Raw genomic sequence first — 20467 nt, 5'->3', positions numbered from 1 at the left:
AGCGAGCGGTCTCACCGGGGCCCCTTTGAGCCATTATCTGGAGAGTGGGCAGGAAGCAGCTGGGGACCGAATTCCCGGCTGAGAGGAAGTGCCGGAAGCAGGGCCCTGGAGCCCTATGGAGGAGCTGACTCTGAGCCGGCCATCCCTTCACCTTGATTTAACCTCACGAGAGAGGCTGTTGGATCACGGACAAGGACAAGTTATTCTAAGGGTGGTGGCGACTGGTAAGAGAAGGACTGAGGCACTGGAGTGGAAAATCCTCGGTTGTAAGCTAGCATAACTGGTCTCCATTACCGTCTCATTACCAACTACTTTGATCCAAAGCTCCACACATTTTTTTTTTTCTGCCAAGACAGGTCAGATCTTAAGGATTCTCTCTTCCTCCCACTGGGTGTGGTGGTTCAGAGGACAGGGGTGGGGTGTGGGGTAGGGGAATCAAAAGTTGTAGGTTGGCCTAAGATACATACGAACACCCTACTTCAAACCAACCAAGGCAAAAGTACTTTCCTTCTGTCTCTCTCCCTGCAACAGGGTCTCATGATATGGCTTGGGGTAGCCTTGAACTCGAAATTCTGCCTCAGCTGCCAAAAGGCTACGATTACTGCTGCACACTGGGGCAGGGAGGCTGGGTTGCTAAATGAAGAAGCAGCTAGGAAGAATTCTGACCTCTTGCATTTGGTCTGGGAGGGGACCCTAGAAGTTTCCAATCTTCAAAATTCCAGTAGAGGCCTGGGGACATACCCACCACCAACCTCCTGCCTCCACGCTTGCTTGACTCCACAGAGAAATAAATACATCCGCATTTGCTTTCTGTAGCAGTGAGAATGAAATACGGGTACTTCACCCCTTTGTATGTTTCAGAGTAGGATTTAGACCAGAGCCTAACAGCCGAGCCTGAGACAATCTGAACAACAACAGAAGTGACAGAGGGGTAGGATTATTACCCACGAGACAAAGCAAGTGTGAAGTCCTCACTAATGTAAATCGATCACTGGTGGAGAGGAAAAATAACAGTCCTTCTCTGCAGAAGAATTCCGATGGATAAATGTAGAAGGAAGGAAAGATATATGGAGTAGCTTTTAGAATGTTCCAGTTGTCAGAGGTGATTATCAACAGATAAAGCTAGTGAAAAGAAGGTCTGAAGACAAGCAGGGTTTTATATGTAGTCTCAACGTTACTCTCCGGCGTAATTATGAACTGCAAAGGGGACGGTGGAGAGACATGGGGACCTCACCGTAACCAAGTCACCAAAGTTACCATCCGCTGTACTGAGATGTCAACCTTACATGGCCCCTGGTGCCATAGGCACAGCTGCCCTGCAGCTCCTAGGAAAGACACATATCATTGGAGTGGTATTGCCAAAAATGCCATAGCCTCAACTTCACCATGGGAAAGCAACAGAAGGCAAAGGCATTCTGCAAAGTAACTGGCCACTTGCCTTAATAAAATCAGGGTCACTGCTGTAGGATATAGTTTTTGGAGGGGGCATTTGACAAGCATGCATGATACCCAAGCTTTAATCCTCAGGAGCGATTAACAACGGACTGTGGTGCTCAGGCAATACTCTATGCTGGCAAAATGGCACAGTGGGTAAAGGAGCGTGCGGCCAAGCCTGACAACCTGGGTTTGATCTCAGGACCCTGTAGTGAAAGGAGAGAACCTGAGCTGGGCGTAGTGGTGCACGCCTTTAATCCCAGCACTTGAGAGGCAGAGGCAGGCGGATTTCTGAGTTCGAGGCCAGCCTGGTCTACAGAGTGAGTTCCAGGACAGCCAGGGCTATACAGAGAAACCCTGTCTCAAAAAAAAAAAAAAAAAAAAAAAAAGGAGAGAACCTGCCCACACAAGTTGTCCTCTGTCCTCCACACAAGCTCAGAGCACAGTGGCGAGTTTCCCAAAAGAAAGAATTTTTTTTTTAAATGCCAGAGTCACAAAAGCCAAAAAGAGATTAAGAAAGTGACACAAATCAAGAGACAACTAAGGACATGTGAAAACTGTAAAGTAGCATTTCTAAACAGAAAAGGCTAGCAGGGAGGGGGAGAAAATGGCTACTCTTCATGAGGTATGCCGGTCCTAAAGTCTTAATGTCGGTACTATCACCAATTGCTAGGGCCAGTTTTTTATTTTGATATTTCTACTGCTTATAGAAGGTATAACATTAGGAAAAGCTGGGTAGCAGGTGGTAGGGAAATTAAAAGTACTATGTTATGAGTCTTCGATGATTTCAAAATAAGTAAAAGCTAAAGCAATTAAGGGTTGGGGTCTGAGTATAGCTGGATGAGAGCCATTCCGATTTTTAAGTTCAGTCTTCGTCCCTGTCAGACTCGGTGGATTTGCAACCCCCTGGGAGACACACCTCTGGGCATACCTGTGAGGGCATTAGAGAAGTCCAACTAAGAAGAGAGGGCTTCCCCTGAGTATGGGCTAGACCAAACTGGGTGGGATTTAAGACTGATTTTAAAAATTGAAAAAAGGGGAGCGGGGGTGGGGGTGGGGTGGGGGGTGCATTGACCTCTCTCGGCTCCCTGACAGCTGCCTCCCACTCCTACTGCTACAGTGGCCCTCATTGCCACCTTCCACCACAGTGGACTGGACCCTCAAGCTGTGAGCCAAAACCAAGCTTTTCCTCCTTAAGCGCTTTGGCGCACATTCGCTCACAGCAACTGACACAGTCAGGCGACCTTGGAGGACAGGAAAGAATTAGGAAGTAGATGACCGCAGTCTTATAACTAGAGTTGAGGAGACAAAGCACACACATATAAAATCCAAGCACACAAAGTCTGATTTTCTTTAAGACAGGTACTACTTGTGTCCCAGGCTAGCCTTGAATTCTCTATGAAGCTGAGCATGAACTTCTGCTCCTCCTGCCTCCACCTCCTCAGAGCTGGGATTTAAGACACCTCTGTGCTCAGTTTATATGATGCTGGGGACGAAACCCAGGCTTCGTCATGCTAGACCAGCACCCTACCAAAAGAACTCTGACTCCCACTCAAAGCTCATAACCTTCCTTTTTAATGCCTCCATGTGTTTGTTTCTTTGATTGATTGATTGATGAGTGCTCTGCTGCATGTACACCTGCCTGCCAGAAGAGGGCAACAGATTATAGCCGGTCATGAGCTACCATGTGGTTGCTGGGAATTGAACACAGGACCTCTGGAAGAGCAGTCAGTGCTCACCAGCCCCAGCGTCAAGACTTGTAAGGAGGAAATTATCTGTCCACCAGGTCCTGTCCATCCTCCCTCCCTACAGACAGCACTGCTGACGATGCTGACGTGATAACTCTGACTAGCTTTCTGTTTGTATGCTTGCTTGCTTGTGTGAGAAAAGGAGCTTGCTGTGTTGCCAGTTTGAACTCCTGGGAGCAAGATAGGTTCTCATTTAAACTTCAAGAGGAGCTAAGATTACAGGCACGCCAGCATCCCTGGATGGCTTTAAGAAGGTTTATTTATGGTTAGCCTACCAAATGGATATATTTAAGTCTGTTTGTTTCATTCAACTTTTCTTTTTTCTTTTTTTTTCTTTTTTTTTTTTTGGTTTTTCAAGACAGGATTTCTCTGTGTAGCCCTGGCTGTCCTGGAACTCACTCTGTAGACCAGGCTGGCCTCGAACTCAGAAATCTGCCTGCCTCTGCCTCCCAAGTGCTGGGATTAAAGGCGTGCACCACCACGCCTGGCTTGACTTTTCAAGGATTGCTTTACATGTTATTCTTTGAGTGCCTGTGTTGCCTTCATGTGTATGTGCGCATGTTCAGACGTAGGGGCCAGAGAACAGCAGCAATGGCTGCTCTACCGTCTCCTCTGGAGCCCAACAGCCATGAAACTCACATATACCCACCTGTCTCTGCCCTGCTGGCTACTGGGACTAAAGGCATGTGCACCACACCCAGCCTGAATTCCTACTCTTAACCAGCAGGCAGTCCCTGCCCTTTCTGCTCTCCCAGTGTTGACCAACAGCCCTACCCATATCTCTAAGTCCCCACAGCAGTTTCCCTGGAAACCACTAGCCAACTGTCTTCCCCTTTCCCATACTAGCATCTGCTCTTAACTCTCTCCGTAATCCTCTGGAATCCATCCCATCTCTTGTCTGTGGTCCAGGGCCTTGACCATTTTCTTCCCAGGTTAGAGCAGCTGTCCCAGTGAATGACAACTTCCTGACCCCTGTGGGAGGTGGGGGTGGCTCTGCCAGGGCCACAAGATTCACCTACACAGTCATCAGAGGACTTAGCTTGGGGTCTCTGTACTGTGAGGAGATGAGGTTGACCAAAGGGAGCAGCAATGGTTTGGGGGCTTCTGCTTGCACCTGTTGTAGGAGCAAGCCTGCCCTACAGTTCTGAGAAGCTCAGCCTGTGCCCAGCCTACCCCACTCACTGGGCACCTGGCTTCTCTGGCCCTCTGGCATGTTCAAACTACTTTTTGAGTATCTTTCTTAAAATGAAATATAATAAATTATCTTAATATAAACATCAACTACAACTATTATTTTATTACATAAAACATAACAGTTTAAAGTATATTTGTATATCTTAAACATGGAAAAATCAAAACATACAAATCTAGGTTCCACAGATCCAGATTCTCTCCCTCCCTCCCTTCTTCCCTCCCTCTCTTTAAAGGCAGGGTCTTACTGTGTAATCCTGTCTGGCTTACCTACAACTCGCTATGTAGACCAGGCTAGCCTTCAACTCTTAAAGAGAGTCACCTGCCTCTGCCTTCCCGAGTACTGGGATTAAAGGCAGCTGCCACTTTACCAGTCCAAAATTCAAATTTTAGTGCCTAATAGCACAGTGGTAGAGCACTTGCTATTATGTTTCAAGACTATGGGCTCAATATCCAGGCCTAAAACAAACAAGATTCCACTTGTAGAAAGACTATCTTGTGTATTATAGAGACGCATCATTTGTCAATTAAAAAGCCTGTGGTCTATGGCTCAGGTAGGAAACAGAAGGCGGGAAGATGTGAGCACAGGTACCAGGCACGTGGCAGAATGCAGGTTAAAATGAATGGGATATTTCAGCCATGATATAGTCAGAGTAGAGCCTGGCTATATGGCCAAGGTATTTATAAATATATTTTGAGCCTGAGTCTTACGTCTGGGAGCCTGGAGCTGGGAGGGAGAACCAGACATAACGTCAACATCCTTCTGAACTTTAACTTAGGTGACCTCCTTGTTGAGTCTCTTTGCTCTCCCACCAGCCCGGGCCTTTAACATCTTTGCCCCAGTGCCCTCTCCCGAGGGTGGGCCAGTCTTTTCCACACCTTTTGGCGTTAACCTCCAAGGCTCCTACCTCTGCTTTAGCCGAAGCTTCACCCCTCCTGACCATGTTGCTTTCCGGTGCTGGGGACTGCAGGTGAGCAGCTCTGAGCTGAGGGACTTAGAGGTACCAGGATCAGCATGGCCCGGGGCCGCACACACGTCTCTGTGGAAAAACAAGAAAGCCAACAGCTGAGCGGGACGGGGCTCTATATCAGGGAACGAGAGTGAATCTCACTGGAAAGCTCACAAATGCGGACTGGAGCCAGAGCAGGCAGCTGAGCCAAGCAGGGCTCACTCTGCACACCCAACCTCTCTCCTAAAGACAGCAAATCTACCCTGCCTGCCTATGGTTTTGTGGCTAAGTATATCTCTTTATACATCATATCTATATCTATATCATCTATTATGTTTTGCAGTCCTAGAATTTCAGATGTAGCCCAGAGGTAGAACACACACCTAGCATGTTTGAGGCCCCAGAACTTCAGACTGCAATCCTCAAGGTTGAAGCCAGGGCTCTGTGCATGCTCTACTGTTGAGCCATTTCTCGCCCACATTAACTGCTAGGTCTCTGGAAACTGAACTCGCAGATCCAAGCTGTTACACTATTTCCCTGAAACCAGGTCATGGTCTCTGTTTTTCGGCTTCAGTGTGAGGGGTGTAGTCTTCAAGAGCAGCAGCCCCTGGGCTGCCCAGTGAGTGGCAGCTCGGGAGGAATCCACGGGGCGCCCACAGCCATTCTTGGGCTTCCGCTATCTCAGATTGTTTGGATTCTATCGTGTTGGAAGGCCTTTTGTGCACCCATTCCAATCCAGCCTCCTGCCCGCAGGCCCAAACACGGTGCCTACAACACCTCCCTTCCACACTCTGGGAAGTCAGAGAAAAGGTTTAAGCCCCCCCATAGCCAGTGCCTGCTGCCATGGGGAAAAGGGCATATTTCTCCTCAGAAGCTCGGGGCCAGGATTTCCAAACGCCCTCAAAGTCGTCCCTTTATCACACTGGCCCTGCTTGGAGCTCTGAAGTGGTTTTAAGGTTTTATTTTATAGTATTATTATGTGGTGTATAAACGTAAATAAGGGTGTGTGTGTGTCATGGCACATCCGTGGGTCAAAGGACAACTTTGGTGAGTCAGCTCTTCCCCTCAACCTGGCTGCTGCGGTCTCTGTGCTGTGTCTTTCTGCTCTGCCTTGTGTTCTGGGGTAGCTAGCCCAGATGGCTCTCCCATCACACAGGAGGGATGGGGTTACAAGTGTGCACACCCCTGCCTCTGGCCTTTTGCATCGATTCCTGGGACCAAACTCAGGTTGTCGGGCTTGGGCAGCAAGCACTTAACCCTCTCCCATGAGCCACCTTGCCACCCCTCCCCCATGAGTGGATTTTGTCACCCTCCCAGTGGTATCTGCAGTGTGTCTTCAAGGGTTTTGCTAAGCCTCTGGGGTCCAACTGCTGGACCTATGAGAGGCACTGTGAGGCCACTCCACCTCTGCATATGCCCTAGCCGGAAGGGGAGGATTATGGAGCCGCTGTCAGGATTAAGCCTGTCCATCTGGCCTCCTGTTTCTCAGAACACAGGATGAAGTCAAAGAACGTTCTTTCTCAAACTCTAAGACAAATGAAGACGCTCTTTTTACCCAAGGGTACTGAGGAGGTGCTCCGGGGCTTGGTGGGCTTGCCTAGGATTTTCTCCTCTTAAGGGGTAGTGTTTCCCTTTCCTTAGTCGTGGCCTGGATAGGTCCTAAAGGTGCCTCCCAAGGACTCATGGGCCCTGTAGAGCGGCAGGACCTTAAGAGGTGGTATCACTCGGGGGTGGGAGGGGATTCATAGCCCTGCCCTTGGAAAGTGGGCTGTTACACAGATGAACTTGGCCCTCAATCATTATCTATCTTCCTGTTTTGCTTTAGATCTGTGCTCCCAGCCATGATGCAATCTGACAGGATACTACTGCCTTGAGGGCTCTAGACAAGAGACCAAGCCAAGAAGCCTGCCCCATTGGGACAATCAACCTCCTGAACTGTGGGTTTAATAAACTCTTTTCTCCTTACCAAACTAGCCGGCCTCGGGTATTTAGTGACAGTAACGGGGAAAAAAAAAAAGGATATAGCTATACTTAGTTGTATCTATGCGACCCAACCTCCTTCTATATGTTCAGTGTAATTCTAAATTTGAAGTTTAGGGCTTGGTTGAGATTATCTCACTTATGACATTGATAGTAGCACTGGGCGAGAAAACTCTGGGCCTGAGGCCCTCGGGCTATAGGAAAGGCAGAATAAGGGCTGTGCACAAGGGCTGAAAACTCTGGAGGAGTCCTGACCAAGGGTGACATTGCCCTTGACACACCTCTGCTCTGTCATCTATAAAATGGGTGCAAAGGGCCATTCTTTAGTTATAGAAGTGTCTTAACACTTCTATAGTACAAGTAAAATAATTGGAACAGACTCCAGGGCACAGTAAATTAGCATTATTATTACATCTTTCTTTTTTTTTTTTTTTTTTGACACAGGGTTTCTCTGTGTAGCCCTGGCAGTCCTGGAACTCACTCTGTAGACCAGGCTGGCCTCGAACTCAGAAATCCGCCTGCCTCTGCCTCCCAAATCCTGGGATTAAAGGTGTGCGCCACCAGTGCCTGGCCCTATATTTTCACTTCTGTCTTAATACAGTATTTTCATTTTAAAGCTTCTTTCAGCAGTGTACTGGCTGGTTTTGTGTGCCAACTTGACACAGGCTGGAGTTATCACAGAGAAAGGGGCTTCAGTTGAGGAAATGCCTCCATGAGATCCAGCTGTAAGGCATTTTCTCAATTAGTGATCAAGGTGGGGAGGGCCCAGCCCCTTGTGGGTGGTACCATCTCTGGGCTGGGAGTCATGGGTTCTTTCTATAAGAGAGCAGGCTGAGCAAGCCAGGGGAAGCAAGCCAGTAAGGAACATCCCTCCATGGCCTCTGCATCAGCTCCTGCTTTCTGACCTGCTCGAGTTCCAGTCCTGACTTCCTTTGGTGATGAACAGCAGTATGGAAGTGTAAGCCGAATAAACCCTTTCCTCCCCAACTTGCTTCTTGGTCATGATGTTTGTGCAGGAATAGAAACCCTGACTAAGACAAGCAGCTACACAAAGTAGCTGCAACTGGAAAAAAAAAAGGCCTAATTTATACAGAGAGGATAGAAGAGCTTTGGCCAGTGAAAGCCAGCAGGCCAAAACCTCTTACAAAATTCACGCACTCTTCACTTAGAAATTCTCACACGACCCTCGCAGTCCCAATCAGACAGATTAAGTTGAGGTGCAAAGTAGACTCAAAGGAGTCTCCCCACTCAACACGCTAATGCAGGGATTTTATGAATGTAGAGAGCACGCTCAATCAGCAAGCTGGAGACGAGCTTGCAGCTGGGCCTGATGACCTCAGTTCCATTCCCAGGACATAGACAGTAGGAGGAGAGAGTCAACTCCTGCAAAGTGGTCTATGTTCTCTCTCACACACGTGAATGCAATTTCAAAAAGGTAAAGTAAAACAAAGGAAGAAGCCTTCAGGACCGCCCACTGGCATCGCGCCCTCTACGGCAGGGGACTGGACTTTTCCTTTCCAGGTCTCCCCCACACCTTAGTGCCCTCCCTCTTTTGGAGAGAAACCACCACAGCTGGGCCTTTCAGAGAGAGCCTTTGTGGCATTTAATAACTTCCTCGTTTTTTTTTTTTTTTTTAACTTAAACCGCAGTTGTCGGCTCTGTCCTTTCTATACAGTGGCTGAGGCTCTAAATTAAAGCTCGGTTCTTTTTCTTTTCCCATTCCCTATCCCGGACACTGGCTGTGGACGTCACAGGCTATGTATGGTTGGGCAGGAAGAATAAGCCAATAGGAGAAAGGCACAAGCAGGGGGCACTTGGGATCATCTCATCTTTTAAGGATTTTTAAAGGCCAGAGACCATTAAAGGTAAATTCATCTGTTCTAATGAAAAGGAATTCCATTGAGATCTACATGGAAGACAGTTCTAGAATGAACTTTGGGAGGCCTGTCAACTCTGCACCCCGGAATTATCTTTTAGTCTTTGTCTTATCTATTAACACAAAACCACTTACCTGCAGAGTGAGCCTCCGTCTGGACATTAAACTCGTGCTGTCTCCAGAATGCCATCTCCCCACCCACTGCAGACTACTCTGCTGACTGCTCTCAGCTCTCACAATGGGAATTGACAGTCTGCAGGCACTTTGATCTCATCCAGCAAGTACTAATGGCCACCACACGCCTCGGGCGGACAGTCCCGAGTCTTTCGTACAAAAGGCTGTGCATGCTTCCCCCATATGTTGTGAGTTATTACCAAAACCCTTATGAAAGAGACAATGAGGGAGGCTTTTTTTTTTCCCCTAAGACCCATTTTCCAGAACACACCAAAGCGACGAAGTTGTGTGTCTTGGCACAGACCACACACAGAATTATATTCACTTGGGACCGGAATCCCAGGGAACTGCTCATTCTTCCTTTCTTTCAACTCAGCAGTTTCAAAACTTTATCTATGCCACTTTGCTTATAGGCCTTAGCATTGCTAACATACTCGAGCGTGGTGATGACAGGCCCACTAATTTAAAGTTACCAGATAGGATTAAGTAGAGTGCCCCATGGACGCTCATACTGAAGTAAACCTGTCTGGGGCTGTGTCCCTGAAGGCCAGTTCCCCACTGGCTGGTGTGGTCCTCCATCCTCAGGCTTCAGCCCAGACATCACTTCTTGCAGGACGCCTTTCCCAACACAGCAGGGGTGAGGCAGGCTGAGCCCACTCTCCCTACTCCTGCCTCCCTGCACAGAGCAGCACACCCACTGTGGGCGTGTACATCGAAGATGACCATAGGACTTCCACTTGGCCCTCTTTTGCTACTAAGAGGAGCAGCCCCGCTGTGGAGCCTGGCAATGTTTGTTGGCTGAACGGAGTACTGCTAAGTGTCCAGCAGGCTTGTGACATGATCCAGCTCTGGAGCTAGTGTGTGGCAACACCAATGAGGTACTTCTGGGGGCTGTTTTTATGTCGTCTCTTACTATTCTCCAGTCTTGGTATCACAGGATCACAACCATGGGTGATAAGCTAGGAATTAAGGCAACCCTGAGGAGGGTGAGCCGTACTTAGAGTTATAGTGATCTACAACTACAGTGAGCCATTGTAACATCTTTCTTCCTCATACTTAAGAAACAAGAAATCCAGGTCAACCTCCAACTCTTTCTACTTGTAGGATGGGTACATTCTGCCTCTTAATACTGCTAACTCCTGAACACACAATGACCGCTTTACTGTGTGGTATTTTAATAGCGCCCATTAACTACTTTCTGGACTGAGTTTCGGCCAATACAAGATAAGGTTCTGGATCATTCTGTTCCCGTGGCTTGTTTGAACCCTGTAAAAACAACAGAAGGACTATGCAGGCTGAAGGAGAAGACACAGCGACCTGAGCCTATTGCAACGGCCTCAGTTCCTGGCTGACGCCGGGGTGAGTTTTCCTGTTTTGTCCTTAAATGGGAAGAAGCCTATATATGGATTATTACAACCCAAGGACAGGTTCCATTTCCCTGTTGAGACCAGCCACTTCTTCCCCATCCACTGCTGTCCCTCTAGTGTCTGCAGCAGCCAACACCGTCCCCTAATTTCTATCACACCTTGGAGAAGTGTTCCTTAACACAGATTCACCCTTCAATATTTCCAACTCATCAGGCCCTCACCTTGCCCAGATCTCAGAAGCTTCCTCAAACCCACTAAACTCCTTACCTCATTTTCCACTCATTTCTTGCCTGGCTATTCCTTAGCCTTCAGGTTCCAGGTCAAACATCAGCTTTTCTGGGCTGCCTTATCTGATATAAATATTCTCCTTCCTGGTACCCAGCTTTCCCCTTATTACACTTATCGCTGCATGGAATTGCTCACTTGTACACAGTCTGTCATTTGCAAGCAGTGTGCTCATCAAGGCAGGGTTCCCATCTGTCTTCTGCACTGCGTTCTTTTGAACAGCACAGCCTAAGGTCAGCATCTGGATAGGAGGCCCTTTCGATACATTGTATCTAAGACTTCACAAATGAGGCTCTGCGTCTTACACTTTCCAAGACTTGACTATTCACAGCATGCTAGAAAGGGGGAGCTGCTCATTTCCTGTTGCTTTCTGCTCAGGCCATGAGCCCTAGCTTTTGGTGCATGCCTCCTTGAGAAAGCCGTGGCACTGCCCAAAACTGTGGCCAAGACCTTTGCCACATAGTTGACAGGCCTTGGTCTTTGCTTGGAAGCAACCAGAAGAATTGTAGTCATTAAGTGGGCAGCTGTCTTAGTTAGGGTTTCACTGTAGTGAAGAGACACAATGGCCAAGGAAACTATTGTAAAAGAATGTTTGTGGCCGGCTTACAGTTTCAGAGGTTCAATCCATTATCATCATGGCACTTCGGTGCTGGAGAAGGAGCTGAGAGTTCTTACATCTTAATCCAAAGGCGGCAACAGGAGACTGTCTGGATAATGTTGATCAGACATATCTATCTATCTATCTATCTATACATACATACATACAATATATATATATATATATATATATATACACACATACATACACATATATACATATATATACACACATATACATATATATATATATATATGAATTCATACACACACACACATACATGAATGATACCTCAAAAGCCCTGCCTCCACATTGATACCCTTCCTCTAACAAGGCTATACCTCCTCCAACAAGGCCACACCTCCTAATAATGCCATTTCCCTCGGGCCAAACATATTCAAACCACCACAGCAGTCTATGCTTATGCTGGGCTAAGTAATAAGTGAGTCTGTCCTCAGAATCCAGAGGCTCTCCTGTGTGTACACGCATGCTTGTTTCCTCACAGTTTGCTTTCCTCGTTAAAAGTCACATTCTTGGTGCTTCAAGTTGCCTTTTGCTTCTCCTTCTGTTCCATGTCTTCCACGCCTCTCTGGCTGACCTCTCTGCCTTTTGTCTTGGACTAGCAAATTCTCAGGGCATTCATTGCAATCAGTTCCCCAGGACTCCTCTTCGTCCCCTGTCTGAGTCTCCGGAAGGCTGACAGGCCCCGGACTCTTTGGTGCCTGAAGTTGTTTTAAAATCTTAACCAGGTGTGGTGGTGTACGCCTTTAATCCCAGCAGAGGCAAGGGGATTTCTGAGTTCAAGGCCAGCCTGGTCTACAAAGTGAGCGCCAGGACAGCCAGGGCTATACAGAGAAACCCTGTCTCGAAAAAACGAAAAACAAAAAAACAAAACAAAACAAACAAACAAAGAACTTCTGGGGACCTGGAGAGATGACTCAATGGTTAAGAGCACTGACTGCTCTTCCAGAGGTCCAGTGTTCAATCCCAGCAATCACATGGTGGCTCACGACCATCTGTAATGAGATCTGATGGTCTCTTCTAGTGTGTCTGAAGACAGCTGTAATGTATTCATAACATAAATAAAAAATAATAATAATATAAAGGACCTCTGACCGTCACAGGATTCTGCTCTTAAACATAACCACTCTCCGATTTCTGGCTGCTGACAATGTGACCGTGATTCAAAGGCTTTCCAGACATTCTCAATGCACTGCCCTTTCTTCAAGGGCCCCTCTGCACTTAATACTGACTCTTGGCTACTTATCCATTGAGGCTTAACCTTCTGGGTCACTGCCTCTTCATTACTCTCCTCTCTTTTGCTTTTCTAATCTTTCCTGCGATCAGTCTGCATCACCTTTGACTGTGTGCTAGCCATAACCTATCCAGTACTTCTAATCACAGGCATGGTACTGACATACTCTTAAAAACGTCTTGTCTTGCTGCTCACCCACCGTGCTCCCACGGCTTGGTTAGTGACACGAGAGCCACACACAATCCCTCAGCCTTGGCTTGATGGTCTTTATATATCTCAGGCCTGGGCACACTTGCACCTGCTCTGGCTGCCGTCTCTTACTGCTCCGAAACATGTCAAATGGACCCACGCCTATAATCTGTATCATTGGCACTTAGTATATTTCTGTTTCTTTCTAAATCTATAAGCTTTTACATTTCTAGATGTCAACCTTGTATAAAGATGAGAACAGGATAAATGGCACAGGGGGCGGGGTATGACTAGCCTAATCTTTTAGCTTCCTAAGAATATTAATCTACTTCAATCTTTCTTTTTCTTATTTTTGTGTGTTTGTGTATACTTGTGTTTGCCATGGGGTGTGTGTGCATGTATGTATGTGTTGTGTGCACACACATGCATGTGCTAAAGTTAGAGGGCAGTTGTAGGAGTCCGTTATCTCCTTCCACAGTGTGGGTCCTGGGATTTGAACTCACGTCATCAAACTTGGCAACAGGCACTTTTACCCACTGAGTCATCTCTTCAGCTCTTGACTTCAATCTTTCTACTTTGCAAGCCCTATGCTACACCTAGCCTTAAGTAAAGGCCTCAACAACCAAAGGGCCCTAATCAGGGGCTTACAATTAAATTAATGAGACCTCTGCTAGGGTGTGTCACCTGTAGCTTCAAATGCTCTGAGCTGAGGACTTGAAACAGCCCTGAGAAATGTGGGGGTCTCAAATGTGTGCGGACCCCAGGGATCCCAAGCCAACGACTTGAGTTCCCAATCCAAATCTATTGCTTAGTCGATCTTTGACCTTGGGCAGGACACTTAACATTGTAGTGTACTTTCCTCCCCTACAAAATAGGGCTGATACCAGGTACTGAGCAGAAATATAGCTATAAATAGATTTGATATGTACAAAGCTCTTCAAATAGTGCCTGGCAATAAATGTTAACTTCTTGAGACTCACGTGTATCAGGCACACAGTGTGTTAGCTTTCTGGCATTAAGTCTGAGGGAATCAATCTATTTTAAAAGGTTTTATTTTAGCTCACAGTTTTAGAGCACCGTTGCTTGGCCCTGTTGCTTGAGTCTACTGTAGCAAGCCATGACAGGAGCAAGGAGCACTGTAAAATGTGTTGGCTTAAGGCTAGGAAGGAAAGAGGAAGGGGCTGTGGTCCCACTACCTCTTTCAATGGTATGTCCCCAAGGGCTGTAGACCTCTTATTGGAGCTTGCTTTCTCAGGCTTCTGCCAGTTCCCTACAGCACCCCGAGGGGGACACTGACCTTAGAAGCCCCAGTGACCATTGAAAATACTTGGAGATGAAGTAGGGATTCTGGGAAATTCGTGTCAGTGCAAGGAGGTGAATGCCTCCTGAGAAAATTCAGTGAAGATTTTGACTTCCTTCTCCAGCCTTGGCTCTCCACCACTCACTGGCAACACACTCACATCTCTACAGAAACTGATCCTTATGCTAACATCAGGTACAGCGCAGGAAGTGTTTCTTCAAAACTTCTGCTGGGCCTCAAAAAGTCTAAAAGTCGCATACAGCAGGAATTATGTATCCCCATTTAAGAACATTACAGAGGGACAGATATTTTGCTCAAGATCACAACTTAGCTATACGGCTGGCCGGCAGTGTCCTTCGCTCCAATTTTCATGCATTTAAACTCTGAATCTGCCCTCTTACCCTCTTATTCTCTTCCCTCTCTGCCCCTTCTCTCCCATTCCCCGATGGCCTCTCCCTCTTCTATCTCTCTCTCTCATCTATATGTGTGTGTGTGTGTATACTCCCTTCTCAACTCCCCTTCCCATGCACTAAATAAACTCTATTCTATACTCAAAAACAAAACAACAACATCTCTGAATCTCTATAGCTTAGATTGCCTTAAAACTCTACACCCCCCCCCAAATTCTGTGAAAAGAGGTGGCAAGCATTTGATACCCAAAGCTTCTCTCTCAGCAGGAAATGTTCAAGGAGAAAGCTAATGGTACTGAAATTCAAATGGGACTCCTCTCTCCCAAGGTCAACTGTCCCTACTACTGGAACAATAGGGCCAACATCAGAAGGGCTCCCTTAGTCATGCCTACAGCATCAAGCTGCATTCCTGCCTTCAGAATACTTCCCAACAATGGGCACACTGCTGAAAATAAATTAATGTGTACTGATAGCTGGGCCATCCAGAGAACCAGAGCCTGGCCACTTCTATACCCAGCCCAACCATCCACTCAGCTAATAGTCACTAAGGGCCAACCATGGAACGTATACTGAATCAGGCATTATACCTGCAGTAGAGGCAAACAGATAGGACCCCCCTCTGTGCTAATAATTGTCCAATAATACACTAGTAAACCCTCATACGTGTGACAAGACAGCCCAGTACAGAGTACAGGACACTGTGGTCAAGCCCTTTCTGTCTATGCACATGCTTGCTTCTAGCAGTCACAGGGAGAGCTGGTGGCAGAACAGCTATTGCAGAGGCTGTAAGTACTTTACGGAGGACTTTGAGCCAAGCTGGACACTACTATCCATCTTAAGAGTATTTATGACCACTCTTCAAGACAATCCCTCCTTATGTCACACATGAGAAAACAAAGACAAAGAGAAGCAAAGGTCATTGTCTGAGCCCTGATGAGAAAAGAATTTGAGGTTGGCCGATGGCAAGGTCTACGCTCTTAACCGCCATGTGATATTCTTGCTCCTATCTGGGCTTCTCTTCCTTTTTGGCCAGTTATATTTCCCTTCCTAGACATAATACCCAGTAAGTACTTATCTATTAGAAATTCTTGCTCTGGGCTGGGAAGATGGCTCAGTTGGTAATGCCTGCAGTGTACAGATCACCAATACTCTTGGGAAACCCCAGGTGCTGCACCGCCTATCTGTAATCCCAGCAGGGGGAGGCAGTGACAGGTGGATCCCTGGCGTTGAATGGGCCACCAGACTGGCAAAGGGCAACCTAGTGTTCTGAGCTGTCTTTGCCATGTGTATGAGGTTGCTATGGCTGAGCCTGCGGGGCTCTCTCGATAGTCCATGAATAGAGCTGGGAATGGGGCATGCTTGACAAATCCTGATAACACAATGTCTACGGCACGACGCCAACTCACGCTTCACACGCGGGAGCGGAGTTCACAGCTTCTGACTCCCCAGTCTCTATGAAAAGACACACGATTTGGGGCCAGAAGATATATGTTCTGGCTTGGGCTCTGCTCGGCCCTGGCCGTTGTTCTCTGAGCCCCTGAACTTTGTATACAAAACGAGTGGGGTATATCTAGCTGTGTCATGGTTAACTGCTGGAGGATGGGAAGTTCCAGGCAGTCAGTCGGCATGGTCTACAGAAGACGGACAAATGTGGGCATTCTCCAAGCAGGGCTAAGATATTGGAGTCAGGAAACCAGGGATGCCTAATGCAATTGGAGAGCTATATATAACCCAAGTGATACGGAGGTGTTTGGCAGCAAACACCTCCGTAAAAAAGATCTACACTGACAAGCAGAGAGGGAAGGCACAGTGGTGAGAAGGAAACTGTCAAGGTCAAGGGTGCAGATTTAGATTGGAGGAGTTAAATCCAGAGGCCGCAGCTCCAGCCCCAGGCTTCAGGAAGGATGAACCAGTGGATACACGTTCATGACCATTTAGAGACATCAGGATTTGGGATTTTCTATCAAATGCCTCTTGCCTTAAACTTTGGGGGTGATCCTCCTTCTCCTGCAGGAGAGCAAGGTAGAGGGACCAGGGCTCTGGAAGGACCCTGGGCTCCCAGTGCAACTTATAGGAACCAAGCTTTCTTCATCCTGTCTACAACAGAGAGGTTGTCCCTTTTCTAAAAGAGTGGGGTGGGCATTAAAAATATACATAGAGGGGCTGGAGGTAAGATGGCTCAGAGGTTAAGAGAGATGACTGCTCTTGTGAGGACCTGGGTTTGATTCTCAGCCCCTGGCTCATAACCTGCTGAAACTCCAGTTCCAAGAAATCCAATGCTCTGACTTCTAAGATCTCTCCTGTACACATATGGCATACACACACACACACACAAACACATACATATAAAATAGTAAAAATTTTAAAACCTAAATGGAGGTTGTCATTCACAGAGGAAATAGACTCCTTGCTAAATTCAGCACCAGCCGTGGGATCTTAGCAGAGCTGAACTCACTGGCTTGTTTGGGACGGAGCCTAATCCTCACTTTGCCCAAGAGGATTACCAGGTTTTAAGGAAGAAGCTCGCATGCACTGTTTTTAAGCCCACACCAGATGTGTCTGTTTCCAAGATTCGTTTGCTTTTCAGGATGGGAAGTGAGCATTCCGTGCTAACTCAACATCTGAAAATGTCAAGCCTAAAGGTGTCCACCTTGCTATTAGCCAGGCTTCTCTCAGCACGCTTCTCTCCCTGCCTGAAGTTTTAGCGCTGCGGAAGGAGCATTTATTTATCAGGTAGGTGAGGTGTCTAAATGCAGACAGAATGCAGAAAGCTAACCAGCGTACACATTCTCACGGTGTGACTGTGCGTTTCTACTTGTGTCCAATATTTGTACTCTTTCTTTCATTACTATGGAAAGTGTGACATGGGCTAGGATGCCCTCCGTCTGACTTTGGGTGTCCCTGTGTGCTGAAATTTTGGGGTCCACTGACAAGACACAGGTAGCACATCCTAATCTGAAAACCAAAATTGTTCTCAAACTCAAATTTTTTCTGACCACAGAGACCAACCTGACTCTACCTCCTGTGTGCTGAGGGTAAAGATGTGTGCCACCACATCCAAACCCCTGTCGTTTCTCTTTTTTGAGTTGTTTTAAGATTTATTTCTTTTATATATGTGAGTACACTGTTACTATCTTCAGACATACCAGAAGAGGGCATCAGATCCCATTACAGATGCTTGTGAGCCACCATGTGGTTGCTGGGAATTAAACTCAGGACCTCTGGTAGGGCAGCCATCTCTCCAACTGCCCTCCCCGCTCCCCCCAGTCATTTCTAATAAGGGGCATTTGGCCCACATAACACACAGCAGGAAAGATGAATCTGTGGCCTCGGTTTGGTCCAGCAATTCTCAAAGTACCACTTGAAAATATTACAACTGGCACCTGAGTGCTGCTGTATGCTCTACAAAGTCTTTTTACCTAACAAATTTAATCTTTGCAATGATCTAGGGAGTGTTGCATGCGACTGAAACACGGGGTATTTAACGTATTTAGGATCACAAAGAGATGGTAAAATACAGAGCCTAAGCTACAACAAGCCCCCAAGGACGCCTTAACTACCTTTTCCCATTGGGCCACTGCCCTGTAGGCTTCCTTAGGGACCTATAGGGCAGAAAGTCCCCTTAAAAAGCACTGTTTTATGCTACATCAGTAGTTCTCAACCCATGAGTCACAACCCCTTTTGGGGTCAAATGACTCCTGAGGTCACAGAGGTCCCATGTCAGATACCCTGTATCCTGATATTTATCTTATGACTCATAACAGTAGCAAAATGACAGTTATGAAGTAGCAATGAAATAATTATATGGTTGGGGGTCACCACATCATGAGGAACTGTATTAAAGGGTCGCAGCATTACGAAGGTTGAGAACCACTGTCCTAGAAGAGCCTTCGGACTCCTCTGGCAGAGCTGAGGTGGGTGATTTCTGACTTTCTTCCCTTCCCTCACCACCAGCAACTTAACCTCCACCCGAAGACACAAATGGTGCCAGATGACTAGAGACTGAGGAAGCTTCCAGTGTTCCAAGAAAGCTCAGGGACAAACTCTGCACTAGTTCTGTTCCCATTTGTGACTGTCAGTTGCCACACTCTCCTGGGCTTCCGGGACCTGCCCGGTCTTCCAGGCTGGAAGCAACACCTGTCTTGGGTACCAGGTCCTGGTCCCATCAGTATCAACCAGACAGTCAGTTTTGGGATATAAAAGTGCACAGGAGAGCAGGTAGGGAGGCCTACGATCATTAGCCTGGCTGGGCAGAAACGGGGCCTTCCACACACTAGGCATTAGCACACAAGAGGGAGTTGCCTTAGATGACAGGGCAGTGACAGTCAGCTAGGCCAGGCTGGGATAGGAAATACCCTGGGAACTAGCTGTCTGTCAGCCCGAGGGTCTCCTCCCGCTGCAACCCTGACGTGTCAAGCCTGGGAAAAGTACAGAATCCAGGACAAAGGGGAGGTACTGGGCTGTGACCCCACTTCACGAATCCAGCTGTGCATCACTGGCCTCCGCCCTGGCCGGACCTGGCTCTGTAGGGGAGACAGCCTCCTCTCACCACACATTCCAGCTGCTGGTAGGGAAGGGGTAACCATGGGAACCAACACAAAGGCCTGAATGTTGGAGGAAAAGACTGGAGGCAACGACGACAGTGAAGAGGCTGAGAGGGACTTTGGTCTTGCCAGTCTCCCAACAGCCAAGCCTACTGTTGTGAGACTGAGGCTCAGTCAGGGCCTGCCCACAGTCAAGCCCCAAAGGCCTCAAGGGTGGCAGGGCAGCCTGACTGGTGCTAATCTTGTAGGGCCCTCTTTAACCTTTTTTCCCCCTATTCAGTGTGTAGTGTCCTAAAGTGCCTATCGACCACTGAGATAATACAATCCGTTTGGAACCCCGGAGAAGGTACACGGTGACGTTTCCACCAATATAGAGCTGCAGACTACACTTGGCAAAGGGCCCCTCCCTTCACCACAAAGCTCCTGCCTGTGGTCAGAACTGCCCGCTCGCTGTACATGCTGCTGGTGTCGGGCAGATAGATGCCCCTTAGGTAGCTGGTGTCTAGGGAACTCTACCTTACGAAGGAGAAACAGTTGTAATTCCAAGTACCCAGCTCAACAGTGGCGATGAAGGCTGGGGTGTGGGAGATAGTAACAGTGTCCTGTGCTGATTAGCTTTTGTCAGCTTAACGCAAGCTGGCATCACCTGGGAAGAAGGACCCTCGACTGGGAAATTGCCTCCATCAGATTCCATCAGGCTGGACTGTGGGCATGTCTGTGGGGCATGTCTTCTTGATAAATGATGGATGTGGGAGGGTGGGAGGCACCACCCCTGGGCAGGTGATCCCGGGATGTGTAACAAGGCAAGCCGAGAGCGAGCCACTGAGAGCAAGCCAGTAAGCAGCCTTCCTCCACAGTTCTGCCCTGACTACAGTACTTGTATCTGCATCTGGCTGCTGGGTCTTCATAGTCAGGTCCCATGCTACTACTAGGATTTCGTTTTACTGGATGCTTTAGGTCAAGGTTCTTTACAGTCTGGAAGTTGAGGAAATGTCAATGGAAATAAGTGATTTACAAAATTACTGAGCCTTTTCCTCCTACATAGCAGTGCCGAGAGACACATGCCTTGACTTCCCATTCTCCTGGAGGATGGAAACTGTTTTAGCCCGTGCTGTAGGGATCTCGGTCAAAGCCCTATGGTTTCAGTTCTCCCTGAGGGACTGGCT

The 20467-nt window shown here is 47.6% G+C and overlaps 1 protein-coding gene across 5 annotated transcripts in view; it reads right to left on the bottom strand.

Annotated features, from left to right (window-relative positions):
• Window positions 1-20467, bottom strand: part of Shroom3 (shroom family member 3) — a 287935-nt gene that overhangs the window by 40063 nt on the left and 227405 nt on the right. For all 5 annotated transcript variants that reach the window (XM_029477237.2, XM_085836881.1, XM_085836883.1 and 2 more), the window contains one exon: window positions 5282-5413. In XM_029477237.2, coding sequence (XP_029333097.1) covers window positions 5282-5413 — 132 coding nt within the window. The remainder of the gene's footprint in view (window positions 1-5281; window positions 5414-20467) is intronic.

Source organism: Mus caroli, unplaced genomic scaffold, assembly GCF_978045245.1.
Source record: "Mus caroli unplaced genomic scaffold, Mus_caroli_1 scaffold_4, whole genome shotgun sequence".
NCBI lineage: Eukaryota > Metazoa > Chordata > Mammalia > Rodentia > Muridae > Mus > Mus caroli.
Note: the sequence above shows the minus strand (reverse complement) of the source record. Positions and strands in the feature narration are given on the sequence as shown.